At 29.2% G+C, this 14,719-nt stretch overlaps 1 protein-coding gene across 1 annotated transcript; it reads right to left on the bottom strand.

Moving 5' to 3' along the window:
- Window positions 1–1,906: 1,906 nt before the first annotated feature.
- On the bottom strand, window positions 1,907–7,084 carry LOC117175326 (odorant receptor 46a-like). The gene is made up of 5 exons (XM_033365035.1): window positions 6,723–7,084; window positions 5,741–6,127; window positions 3,448–3,652; window positions 2,199–2,354; window positions 1,907–1,960 (listed from the first exon to the last, which is right to left on the bottom strand). Exons 1-5 carry the CDS (start codon window positions 7,082–7,084, stop codon window positions 1,907–1,909), a joined length of 1,164 nt encoding a protein of 387 aa, XP_033220926.1.
- Window positions 7,085–14,719: the final 7,635 nt, after the last annotated feature.

Genomic DNA, 14,719 nt, shown 5'->3' with positions numbered 1-14,719 from the left:
GCCTCCTCCGCTGCTTTTGTACAGAAACGATCCTTTGCCCACTTCTTCGTGATTCCTGACCATTTTAAGAAGAGGGTCTCTTCCATTTGCAACTCTATGTGCTGTACCCAGAATAATCCTGTTGTGAAGACGTTCAAGACTCAATATTCCGCGACCCCCTTGACGGCGTGAGATGTACAGTCGCGGAACGGAAGACTTAAGATGCATGCTTTTGTTCATGTGCATAACCTTTCTTGTCCCGATATCAAGAGATCTGAGCTCGTTCTTCGTCCATGAAACTACTCAAAATGAATAGAATAGTACCGGGACGGCAAGCATATTCATTGCAGATACTTTGTTCCTCGCCGACAGTTCGGAAGACCAAATCTGTCTGATGAGACGTTTGTATCTGCTTCGGAGAGTACCCTTTATAGATGTCACATCCTGAATGCGGCTCTGTGGCACGCTCAGGTATGTATGAGTCTCACGAGCGCAAAGGTGTCGTATGGCGCTTCTATCAACGAGCTCAGGATCTTCAGGGATGCCATTAATGGCATCCCTGAATGGGAAAAAGTTGAAGTTGAACTTGATCAAGAACTCGATGAACTAATAGAACAATTCTAATCTAAAAATGGTTCGAGTTCTGAATCGTAATTCAATAACACAAATAAGAATATCACAAAAGTGATTAAAGAAAAAATAACTCTTTCTAAGACCAACCGCAGATTGTCACTTTTTGAATGTAAAAAAAATGAATCATAGTTTTATTTAAAAAATTGTTTATAACAATCATATAAATTATTTTTTATCTAATTTCGTTGGTTAGTCACCACAATAAATGTAACTCTAATAATTATTGAAGAAAAAAACATTCTTTTCTACTAGGAAACGGCCGATTAGGAGACTTGCTTAACCAAATTGTTATAAACAATATATATTGTTTATGTTTGGTAAAGCTTAAAGTATATAAATGGCTTTAAAGACAATTGCGAATCACTTTTGTTCAGAAAAATCAATTCAGCTATAAAAAATACTCTTTTATAAAGAATTTGTTGAAAGAAATGTTTATAAAAGCAATAGTTGTTAACTCATGCTAATTTTTTTGTTACAAATTATGACTCTTATAAAAAATATTAGCAACTAGCGTGAAATAAACGATTTTTTCTATGATAAAAAAACACTAATAAGAATTTGTTAATAAAAATTGTTTATAATGATTAAGTTAAATATTATTGAAATTATTTATGTTCTATGAATGCATGTACAATAATTCCGGCTAATAGTGAGTTTCTATATATATTTTTTCTTGACATAAAAGTTCACGAAGCTAAAATGGTCAATTTTGTCACTATATTTGTTTATATATTGTTGCTCTGTGAAAATAATTTTAAAAAATCAAACCACAATTCTCTTAAGAATTCATTGCTGAGCATTTCTAAGAAAAAAACTTTTAAATCGGGTAAGAAATACGACCTGTGGGCGATTATGAATAGTAAATTCCTATTCCAAACCACTGTGCGAGGGCCCAAAATCGTACGAGTCTGCGAATGCTTTACTGGTCCCTACTATAAGGAGGGAGAGAAAGACTGACTTTGCTCCCGCTTATAGGCATTCAAAACGCACATTTTGCGCCCTGAGTGTTAAAAAATATTATTTTCACGTTTAACGGATTGCTGGCTTTGTAGGCAGATGGCGCCTGCTTTAAATAAATTTTATTAAATTGTGATTATATTTACGAGAAAAAAACTTGTAAAGTGTAAACGCATAGTTGATAGCAATACAAACAGTTTAATCTTTAAACATTTTAAAATTATATGTTTGTCATATATCATACAATTATCATAATACAAACTATGTCTCCTAATTGTTAATAGAATAATTCATGTGTCATTATAAAAATTGTTTTATACCTTTTTTCTGGGTTGGATCAGTGTGATGATTGTTGCAGTACGTTGAATGCTGAATATGATGATTTTAAAATCTGCCAAAAGGATATAAAACTTATCTCATCTGAATAAAATATTATTAAAAAATTTTCTCTAGTTAAACAAAATAATATTTCAAATTTAATTTCGATATCATCGACTAAATACAGAATTTTTTTAAACACTTGTTTTTCAAAATTAAGGCATGTATGAAAAAATTTTTTTGAGCCAACTTATTCTTGTAAAATATGAAACTAATCTCTTTTCTTACATCTAATTTTCGGTAATTCTTACCTGTGTAAAGGAGCTAAGAGACAACCGAATTATGGCACCACTTGCAATCTTGATAGGCTTTGTAGCTCGAGTCATTATTATTAAAAGCTCTTTTCTTTCCCGTATTCCTAAGCGTGTCCAATCCATTTCATAAACAGAATTATTAAGATTTAGGCTCTGAAAGAAGTTTTCAATGAAAACACAAGATAATATTGAAATATAATTTATTATATTTCTTAATGTTCTTAAGTTCTTATTATAATTTTGATATTATTAATATTCATGCACCACATCATCAGAAATCAATAATTATTTGATTTGGGGTCAGTTGTCCAACTGTGCTTGTGCACATATGTCACTTACCTAACTGTGCACATCCTTAGATATAACTTGCCCAACTATGCGCGCTCTCAGACGTCGCCTGCACAACTGTGCACGTTTGTTCTTATATATCGGTCTATACGAGGGTGGTCCTTCATATCCATGAATAATACATTTTTAACAGTTCAAGGAATTTAAAGTATTCATCGAACTCAAGGAATACAGGAAATTCCCAGAACTAAGAGAATTTCAGAAATTAAGAGAATTGAAGGAATTAGGAAAGTTTAAGGAATACAAGGAATTAGGAAAATTTGAGGAATTCTGAAGATTCAAGGATTTCAGGGAATTTAAGGAATTCATATAGTTTAAAAAAATCCAATGAATTCAGCGAATTCAATGAGTTCCGAGAATTCAAGGAATTCAAGAAACTTAATCAACTCAGAGAGTTCAAAGAATCCAAGGACTGGGAATACGGAGAATTTATGAAAATCAGATAATTCAAGGAATTGAAGTAATTCAGAGAATGCAGGGAATTCAGGGAATTTAAAGAGATCGGTGAGTTCAAGGAATTCAAGGTACTAATCATACTCAAGAACAAATTGAATAAATTGAGAGAATTCAGAGACTTTAGAGAATTGAAGAAATTGAAAGAATTTATGGAACTCAGAAGATTCGAGTCATTCACAAAATCTATAGCAACTTGTGAAGTCAAGGACTTTAGAAAATGAAGGAACTCGAAATTTAAAGAATTCATAGAATTAAAAATTAAAAATTGTGCACGTCCACGTGCACAGTTGTCACTTAATCACCCGTGCACGTACACAGATGGTACCTGGACAGCTGTGTACGACGAAATTTCAACGTATACTGACGGACGTGCACAGTTGTACGTCTGACCATCGACGTGCACAGTTTCTGCGTTCAGAGATAACCATCACCTTTGATTTACCTGTAAAATGACCTCGTTGCCGTACCAGCAAAAAAGGAAGACCTGGAAAAGCATGCATGATAAATATATGGATAATGATACAAATGGTGCACTTCCCATCGGCATCCTTGACAGCTGATATATACTTGAGCATATAATCACTGTACTCACAGAGAATTGGATAAAAATTACCCAATAGAATATTTGATTTATTTGTCTTGAAAATCTGTAATAAAATATAATCTCTAGAAATGGAATTTTACATTTGATACCCTCAACTGGTGCTAAGCGACGCATATGTGCGGGAAAGAGACGCACCCTAGGGCTTGATTTTCAGTCCATGTATTATAAATGGCAACTTTTTTCCCACAATTATGAACTTTTTTGTCTCATATTTTAACCACATAATCTAAAGGGCTAAATACAATCACTTACAGAGGAGTTTTTGAAAAATAGTCTTGTGAGTGTACCAATGATGAAACAAAGATCGTTACCATCGGTCCACCATGGAACACACATGGTGGCAAACAGTGGGCAAAAATGTTTTTTTTTGTTAAAAATAACGTACAGTATACAAATATTGACCTATTTGGACAAACAAAATTGTTAAAAACCTGATAACATTTATAAGAGAGCTGATGAGCCTAATTTTTACATTAGGTTTTCAATTTTTTATAAATAAACAAATATGACGGCAAAAATAGCCTTTATCCATTCTATTATGAAATAAGCACAACAAGTTTTTATAAACCAATTATTTGTTGAAGAAATGTTTTCTACGATTTTCCCTAATTATACGATGTTTCAAGTTATATTACAAGAAATTTGCATGGAAGCAATATTTTACAAGAAAAATTTTCTCTTAAAATTATAATTGTTCGTATTATAAACAAATTTAATTAACAAATACAGTAATCAGGCATTTTTCGACAGAAAAATTTGCTTTTCCGATGTCATTTTTTTTAAATCAGGAATTTTATGATAATTTTAGCAAAATTCATAATTTGTTTATTAATCTTTGGATTTTTGTAATAAATATAATAAGCAAATGCATTATTTGGGCATTTGTTGGCAGGAAAATTCGGTTTTTTCAGTGTCAGTCTTTTCAGTTGGGAACTTCATGATAATTTCAGCAACACTTATAATAAGCTAATCAACTTTATGATTTCTTTAAATAAATTTCATAAACAATGCATTATTATAAATTTGTTCAATTTGTTTGAAAATATCATAATATTTATCAACTCATCTTGAATGTTGCTATATTTATTATAAAGATCCCGATATAAAGTCTGACATCGAATGAAAAAGAATTTTTCTGATGAAAAGATGCCCCAATAATGGATTTCTTTAAAAATTTGTTTAAAAAATCATAAAATTGATTAAAAAAATTATGAAGTTTTCTGAAGTATTCATGAACTTCCTAATTAAAAAAGATGATATAGAAAAAAATGAATTTTTCTGTAGACAAATGCCTGATTAATGCATTTGTTCATTAAATTTGTCTAAAGAAAGCATACAATTTATCCTGAAGTTTCTAACCGGAAAGGCTGCCATTGTAAAAACCGAATTTTTCTGCCTTTAAGTGGCCGAAAAATGCAATTGTTAAAAAAAATCATAATAATAATCAACAATTTATGAATTTTGCTAAAATTATCATGAAGTTCCTAATTTAACAAAATTGACATCGGAAAAAACTAATTCTTCCATCGAAAAATGACTGATTACTGAATTTGTTCATTATATTTTTTATAATATAAACAATTATAACCTGAAGAGAATATTTTTATCAATATAATATTGTTTCCATTTAATTTTCTTGCATTATAATTTTAAAAAAACGTATTATAATAGAAAATCATAGAAAACATTTTCTCTACAAATAATTTGTTTACAAACAATTTTTTTCTTTATTAAGTAATATTAAAACATGTTTAGATAATGTTACTCTATGCAACTTGGGCTATTTCAACCATTTTTTTTAATTTACGTGCACCGAGAACATCAAGCTACGTAGTTAAAATATGACATCAAAGATTTATAATTGTAGGAAAAAAGTTGTCATTTGTAATACATAGAATGAAAATCAGGCTCTAGGTAGCGCTTTAATTCTATATTTAAAACGCAATATTACTTTTTCTTGGATTTTTTATTTAAGTTTTACCGTTTATCGCATTCAGAAAAACAGGCTGAAGTGTACAACACTTTCCCCACAATCGGTTATCCCCAGTTTACGGTAATTGTACATAATTTTCATTAGAAATTACAAACTCTTATCATCAGATTCCTTGAAAATAATTTGAAAATTACTTACTCGACTATATGAAGATGGTGTTCAACGCATTCGGCTATAACTGCAGATGAATTACTCTTTTTATAATATTTTACTGTTTCAGAATTCGGCATCTCTTCACTCATCTGACTTATTCGATGTAATCGATGTTTGAGAATTTCCAACTGTGCACAAATGTCTAACATCAACCCAACTATCAAACATTCATTGGCTACTTGCGTAGAACCACCAGCAGTGTGTGCAATCATTTGATGAAAATATGACAGCCAGAAAATCAGTGGAGTTGATAAATTATAGGGCAGCCAGGCCCTGAATAGCAATAGTCCTTCAAAAGCACCCACAATTGACCTAATAGTTATGATAACTATACAAGTCCAAGTCAATCCTCCATAAGAATAAAATATCCACCTGCAAGATATTCCATTATTTCACCAAAAAATAACATATGAGGATTAGATATAAAATCATAAATCATTTTCTAAGTATAATATTGAACGCATGAATTGTTCCTGAGCACTATATGGATTTGAAATCATTGAGTTTCTCCAGTTTCAACCGTTTTTTGAACAAATTATCAATAGCAAGTCATCACAATGTTATTAACATGTTAAATTTCTTATTGTTAATTTTTTAGATCTTAAAATTGAAGCCCTACTTTTGTAATGTATAACTCAAAATATTTTATTCGAACTCTTGCACTTGAAATAAAAAATTAAACGTTTTAATTTTTACATTTAGGATTTTGATAACTGAATAATAAAATTAATTATAAAATAGTGAAAGGATTCACTTGTAGAAGGAAAATATACATTTAAATTTGTCCATTTTTTTACTCTTAAATATTTACAATTGGACAAATCATAAATGAAGCTCCTGAAAATTTTAAAAATTTAGAGTCAGTCTTTCAAATCTGATCAGTTTAAAATCTGAAAACTTCAAAAACTTGGATGTTATTGTCAAAACTAAGTTAAATTAATTTTTTTCTGAAATATAAATCACGAACCTAGAAACTTTACGATACTTTTCAATAATCTCAATTTCCTCTTGATCACGAGGTTTAAATGGAGCTTTAAGTAGCATGTTGATGAGAGTAATAATTTGTCCACGTTTCATCAAGATATTTGTTGTTTTGAAACACACGTTAATCATGCTCATCATCATGAAACAATTACCGGTAAATTCATCTAGAGTTTTTGCGTTCAAAATAACGTCCATAAGTTCTGATAATGTAGAAGTAATTATAAGAAAAGCCATGAAGATTGTGAAGCCATTGTACAGCCATATTGCCAAAAAGGAAGAACACTTAATAGGACGCCAAAAACCAAAATTTTTGAAGACAGTGAATGCCAGCGAAGAAGTGTGCATTATTAGAAAATAAATTGTAATTATTTAAAATAGGTCAATATAATTTAAAAACTTATTTTGTTTAAATGATATGCTTGAAATATTTCCCATTTTAATGTTTTGATTTTGTCACATCAACATGAATTATTTTTCAAATAAATGATGCCTAATATTTGGTTTCATATTTATGTATTTAAATAATAATGCATTATAAAAATAATTTGAAGACATAACCTAATTTCTTGTATAAAAACTCAATGGTAATTGTGAAATTGTCTTGAGGCAAGTTTGTGGCAAACTGTCTATAATCAAAAGAGCTATGTCTATAATAGCAGCTAATTAATTATTACGCAGTAAGTAACGTCAGGATTTAACTATGCAATATGTACATATGTTAGCTTCCGAACCCTTCATTGTATTTGCACAATTAGATTCTAGAAACTAAAAGGGGTAGATGCATTTAATTACTAGATACTGAATTATGCAGTATGCAATCCTCGTACTGCTATACAAGCAACTTGAAGATGAATTTTAAAATAATAGATTTAAAGTCTAGAATTTCTTTCATTAGACTGCTTAAATATGATTTTTTTTCTTCAGTTGAGAATCGTACAGGAATAAATCTAATCGAAAAGTTTTTGTTGGAGATTGCAAATCAATTAAAAAATATATTAATGGACAATGTCAAAAAAAAATTAATCGTAGGATAACATGTGAAAAGAACTTTCAAAATTCTGGTGAATTGAAGTTATTTTCCCCACGGCTCATCAGTTATGTAAGTTTTTAATAATATTTTAAACTTGCACGATAGAATGTTTCTTTTGTCAACCGATTTCTTAGTTTAATGTTCATTCACTGGATCCTACACAGTTTTCCTTAAAGACAATTCTTGTGAAGGAAATTAGCGACGGCACCTTTACGGTGTCGCTTGACAGATGATATAAAAAATTAGTGAAGGTTCCTACTCTGGTAGTAAAAATTAAAGGTTGATCCTGGACAAGGTGCTATAAATGAAACGTTCTTTACAGAAATTGTTTAAGGGTCCTCTCATGGATCATACGAAGTAAATTTGCGAAGGAGCCTATACGAAATTCTCCTACTGGACCTGAAAACAAATTAAAGAAGGATCATGTTAAGGAAATTTTTTAAGGGTCCTGGACAGATGCCCTTGGTCAGCGATGTACGGAAATTAGAGTATTTGAAGAAGGATTCTTTTTGAGGCACTGTAATGATTTCTGGAAAAAATAGGATCATATGTAGGAACAAGTTTTTCTTTTTTAAATTCCGGAAGAACCTGTACTGAGTGATTTAATTATTCGGTTTAAATTATTAATAATTATATAATATATATAATAATTATCGGTTTAAATTCCTTTCACAAGTTTCTTTGTCGGTAAAGGTTTTTATTTAAAGCCTCTCATATGAACCTGAATATTAAATTTTTTCTAACAATTATTGTTGTTGTGCGATAAAATTTTTTTATATTTTTACTAAAAAGAAGACCTTTCTGTTTTAATATAAACATTCTTAAAAATTTCAAATAAGTAAAAGATGCTTTCAATTATGTTTCTATATATAAAAAATTTTAAAATTACAAAAAATGTACTTATTGCAATTGAAAAGTTTTCAAGAATTTATTTTCAAAAAATAGCAATTTATATGCCACTATGTATGTTAAGGTGAAATTAATTTCAAAGTATTAATTCGAGATGGAAATAGTCTTAGCATATTCTTAGTTCTATTATTTATGATGGGAAGTTGCACAATTGACTTTTAGATAAATCGATATAATATAAGAATTGACAATGTAGTCCCTGTGAGACGTACGTATGGCTTATTAAAAATTAACGAACAAATCGACGACACTTTGATTAATAATTTACGTCTAATGTCAGCAAATAATGAACGTGCATTACATTAGTATGAAGACAATACCCAGAAAGTAAATCTCGGGCGCTAGCGAGAGAACATTTATATCTTTCAAATTCAAGATATTCAGTTAAGTATAATAAAGCAATAAATGAATATTAATCAAATGAAACTAAATCTATTACTTAACGCAGTTTTAAAGCATATTCATCAATATTTTTTTTAATTTTAAGATCCTCTCTTTCTGTGTTATTGAAGAAAAAAAATTCTCGATGATTTGAGACGTGAGAAATATAATTGTGACTAACCATTCATTTTGTATGTGACTTATTTTTTTCAAAGTGAAATAATATTTGTATCTTATTAAATTTTTTTAATGTTCCGTTTACTTTTTGTTTTTTTTAGAATATACCAATAATGAATAATTCGGAAAACTAAAAATTTCATTAAGCGAAGAAGTGTGTACAGAACTGAGTCCTGTGTCTTTCATTTCACTTTTAATCCTATAAATGGTTTACACCAGAAGCATGAATATTTTTTGTTTAAGTTTCCATTTTATTTATTATGCCTTAATTAATAGAAATTATCTACTTTTTCAAAGATTAATATTTACTGAAAATTGTTATCATTGTTTGTTAACTAGCCATTTTAGATACAAATTGGAAAAGTTAGAGCATTCTGAAAATTTGTGAAACCACTTTTCTTCAAAATTTAGAAATTGTCCGTACGGTTATCCGTATTATTGAAAAAACTCACAATTTCTCCTTATCACTTTTTTCGTTATAAAAATTACCAATTATATGATTTACAACATTCAAAAGACAAATGAAAATTAAAATGTCAAGCTAAATAACGCACGACATAAAGAAAGTAAAAAAAATAAAAACTTTGCTTTCAGAAGGCCCTCCAAAATTATCATCAGAGCTTTTTGAATTTTTTCGAAAAATTGAAAGTTCTAATTTTAACGGCGCAAAAAATAATCAACAATACGCACTTTCTTTTTGCGGTATATCTATGCAAGACATGACAACAGATAAAGTTATTAAAATTGTGCCCCTAAACAAGATCTACATAATAGTTATTATTCACCTTTTGATACGACGCCTAGTGATTGTTTCATTTCTGAAAAATAGCATTAAAAATTAGAAATTCTAAATTTTAAACAAACGAAACAAGCTACGAAAAAAAATAAAAAGCCTAAGATTATTCGATCAAAAAGGATTTACAAAGATGATATTATTCATTTTTGATAGAATGCGTAGTTTTTATTTCAATCGTAAGAAATAACATTGACATTAAAAAATAATTTTTTTTTAAGTTGCAAGGTACGAAAACATAGAAATGAAAAAAGAATTGTGCATTCAAAAACGATCTTTAAATTTGTAATGAACTTTTTTTATAAAATACATTTAAGACGAAAAAAATATACCTTTTTGGAAAAACGAGACAAACTACAACATTTTAAATAATACAATTTTTCGCCCTAATTATGTCTACAAATTTTCTTGGAAAATTGAAAATAAACAAATTAAATTTATGGAAAAACGACACAATTTGTATTAAAAAGTGTAATAACAAAATTGGTTTTTAATATGATGCGCACTTGTTATAAACTTTTCAAATAAGATAACGAAAATGCATATGTTTCAATATCAATACATTTAATGAGTTTTATTAATATAAATTTATGGAAATAATAGATTTTTCATGGCAATTGAGAATAAAAATGTGTGCAAAATAAGGAACAAATATTAAAGTAATCATAAAAAATAAAATATGTAAATTATTTTACAATGTCATAATAAGCAGTACCATCCTGAGGTGCAGAAAAAATATAGCATACATTTGATATATCAGTGTTGAACATGTGTAGAAAAGCTTAGGGCTTAGACAAAATCGAGTGCAAAGCGCGAGATACATGATCGTGTTCGTTAAAAACGAATGAGCTTCGATTAATTCTTTTCTTAAGCACACATAATGAAATGTCTTCAATCAACTAAAATCATATAATTGATAGATTGTAGAATTATAGAATTCAGAAATATAAGATATTTTAGATTCGAAATGGGCAAATGACGATGTTTGCTGCTCTACTTTGATTAATTTTATTTTTAGTCTTACTAGTTTTGACATTTGTTTCTCTCTTACGAGTACATCTGAAGACATAGTGAGAAAAATTTCTAGGAATTATTTTAAAAAGAAACAGAAAGAGTCCAAATAGTGAAGTAAGATATAAAATTAATTAAAACAGAGCATCATAAAAATAATAATTTTATCAACATTTTATGAATAATCTAAATCACCTAGCATTTCTAAATTATGTAACTGTATATTCTGTAAAGATTACGATTTGCGTTTCTTCCAGGTGTAAAACTATTGATTAAAAAAAAAGAAGTGATATTTCGCTAAATGTATTTTATATAAGAAAGAAATACGTTTTTCAATGTCCATGTGTTTCTATGGTTTTCTCTTGAAAATTTGGGAGAGATATTCGTAGACCATTTTTTCTCTATAAGTTTTACTTTTTATAAGACTATTTTCTCTCATTACATTTTATTTTTTATGGGAACATTTTCTCTCTTTACATTTTACTTTTATGGGACCATTTTCTCTCCTGACATTTTACTTCTTATGGGAAAAATGAACGTGATACATCGCAATTGTAGCTGCAATTTTACCCTCCATAAACTCTATGAAAGAAAACTGAAAACTAACAAATTGTTTTGCAATACAAGCATCAAAAGTGAGAAGAAAGAAAAAATACAAGGTATTCAATTCATAATTCAACGAAACTCAACTAAATTTCCACCACAACGAATACACAAAAAATGCTCCTATTGTAATCTGAAAAAATAAAAAAATAGAGAGAGCACCGGTTCTTCGTTGCTGTCAATTTCTACCTGTTTACATTTTTCTTACCTCAATAAGGGTACAAAATGTGTATAAAGTTTGTAAAACTTACACTGCCAGTAAATAGTAAATTACATCAAATGTTTAAGTTATTTCGAGAAATTTCTGAACATTTTTTAGAATGCTATAAACCCGACAATTCGATAATTTTCCTAGAAATAATGTCAAAGAAAATTGCATACTAAGTGCGGTGAATGGGCAAGGTATTTTTTGAACTTTCCTTAAAATAACCTAAGGAAAATTTCCTGACGACTTCGGTAATTTTTTTATGTAATGAGGAAAGTTTTCCAAAAATGACTTTGGGAAAAATCCATTACGATTTCACAAAATTTTCTAGAGTTTAGGGAATTTTCCTGAAAATAATGTAGAAAAAATTTCCTAACTTATTTCGTTGAATGTTTTAATGAATTTGTAAATTTACGAAAATAAAAGTTTTCTGGAAAAATTGAATAGTTTTGATATATAAACTAATATGCACAATATTTATAGAAGTTCAATATAATAATTATTATTATTATAATTAAAGATAATTAATTAATATAATTTGATACAATATTATTTTAATGGAATTCTCTTAAAGTACAATCAGTAATGATGATGTGAATAGTAATAAACTATAATGCGTATCGTAAATGTACGATTGAACAATGTTTTAATTCACAATAGTCCACTTCTTTTCCCTGAAAAAAATAGAAGATTCTTCTAGGAAAATATAAAAGAATATGTTAAATTATTTCATCCAGAAAACTAGCAGTAGTTGAGGAAAATGTTTATTTTCTATTTCTGGTTATTTCCAAATTTATATTGGTAAATTTAGTATAAAATGAGAACAGTTTCTAAGTATTTCAGGGTTTCCACATTTTATAAACGATTAGAAAAATTGATGTATGCAACAGAAATATATAAATATTGAAAAAGCCCTTATTTTTAATTTCAATGGGAAAACTAATATTGGTTGAGGAAAAATTTCCTCAAGAGTTCCGAAAAAAATAACCATGTATAGTAAAAATAAAACCTATAAAAACGATCATTTTTTCTTGATAATGGAAAAATTCCCTATTTTATGGAAAAATAAATTCTGTTGTGCAAAATAGAGAATTTCAACTAAAAAGTGTATTGGAATGTGCCCCTAACTTTTTACGGTGTAGGAGAGAGTCGCTACGTTTGGGACAGCATTACCCCTGGGCAAAGCTTGAACATGATAGGAATTTTTAACCTTTGGAGAAAACACCTATTTTTTCTATCACAGAGCACACTGTGGGTATGTAAGACCCTGTGCACTTTTCCGTGGTCTAACATTCTGAAACTACACCGTTAAAAATGTTTGGAATTCCACAACACTTCTACAAGACTTCTACAATACAAGCGCAGGATAAAATTGCAAACATGGCATTGAAATAACTCAAATTGCAATACATGTGTTGTAAGTAATAGAAATCATGAAGTCGCCGCCCAGCTATCCAATACATGTATTAGAGCATTTATTGGACGAAAATTGTGAACAAAGAAATCACGGAATTAATCTAATTCAAGGAAATTCGGGAATTCAGCGAATTAAAGGAAATCTGGAAATTCAGCGAATTTAATGAATTCCCGCAATTCACAAAATTCATAAAATTCACCAAATTCACGAAATTCATTAAATTTACAGAAGTCACGGAATTCTTGAATTCATGAAAGTCACGGAATTCGCGAAATCTATGACTTTCATGAACTTCACGGAATGAATGGATTTTAATGAAATTTAGAAATTTGCAGAATTTATGGAATTAAAGGAATTCACAGATATTATGCAATTTAAAAAAATCAATTAAATTTCAGAATTCACTGGATTTGCGGAATTTATCTTATTTAAGGAATTCACGAAATTCATGGAATTCACGAAATATGTCTGATTTATGGAATTCACGAAATGCATGGAATTAGCGGAATTTTCGGAATTCAAGAAATTACGGAATTTATAGAATTCAAAGAATTTATGGAAGTCAGTGAATTCCATACATTCTTTGAATTCCGTGATTTCATTGAATTTTATTAAGTAATAGAATTTCATGATTTCCTTGAATTTCGTGAATTTAACGATTTCCTTTTGAATGTACGAATTAGTTCAATTTCATGAATTGCTTTAATTCTGTAAATTTCTTCAATTTGGCGAATTCAATTAATTGCATGAATTCCGGGATTTCAATTAATTCCGTATACCCTAAGAATTCAGTGAATTCCATCACTTGCGTGAATTCCATATACTCCGCAAAGTCCACGAATTCCGCGAATTCCTTGAATTTCACGAATTCCATGAGTTCCGTGAAATCTTTAGATTCCGTAATATCCATGAATTCCGTAAACTCCTTAAATTCTGGCAGTTCGTTCCTTTGCATCAATGGCGGTCTCGTTGTTAAAAATGAGTGCAGAGTTTAACACCTTGTAAAATAACCATTTAAAAGAAGAAGAATATTGATTCACATAAAAAATATTTTTTTTCTTTTAGCTAACAGCTACTAGAAGTCAATTCTTTCCTAAACGCACAACCGCTACCTCCTGTCCTTTTTCACTCCTACCAACTATTCAAAAAATGAAAACTTCACAGCTTAAATACAGCGTTTTTGGAGAGATTCCACACTACCAAACTTCTAATTGCTCAATAAAGTGCACTATGAACTCTTTATGAACTACCTTTACTGTTATTCACCATTTTTAGCCTTTTCACTACCCTCTTCTTGAAGATGGTGGAGGGGGTGGTTTTATTAAATATTTATGAGCAGGGTATGTAAATACAAAATGTGTAACGTTGATAACCAGACTATAATTTCAGTTTAATTTTTAAATATCCTTTAGATAACTTTGAAAATGCCTCTAGATTATCTGCAGGGATGAACA

Source organism: Belonocnema kinseyi, chromosome 6, assembly GCF_010883055.1.
Source record: "Belonocnema kinseyi isolate 2016_QV_RU_SX_M_011 chromosome 6, B_treatae_v1, whole genome shotgun sequence".
NCBI classification, from domain to species: domain Eukaryota; kingdom Metazoa; phylum Arthropoda; class Insecta; order Hymenoptera; family Cynipidae; genus Belonocnema; species Belonocnema kinseyi.
Note: the sequence above shows the minus strand (reverse complement) of the source record. Positions and strands in the feature narration are given on the sequence as shown.

What these genes read in the sequence shown, in the direction of transcription:
- LOC117175326 (XM_033365035.1), bottom strand. Translation starts at nt 7,084, where the DNA reads ATGCACACTTCTTCGCTGGCATTCACTGTCTTCAAAAATTTTGGTTTT. An exon ending in AAGTATCGTAAAGTTTCTAG is followed by an intron (nt 6,128 to 6,722) that starts GTTCGTGATTTA and finishes AATATCTTGCAG; the next exon opens with GTGGATATTTTATTCTTATG. An exon ending in CTCTTAGCTCCTTTACACAG is followed by an intron (nt 1,961 to 2,198) that starts GTAAGAATTACC and finishes TCCTTTTGGCAG; the next exon opens with ATTTTAAAATCATCATATTC.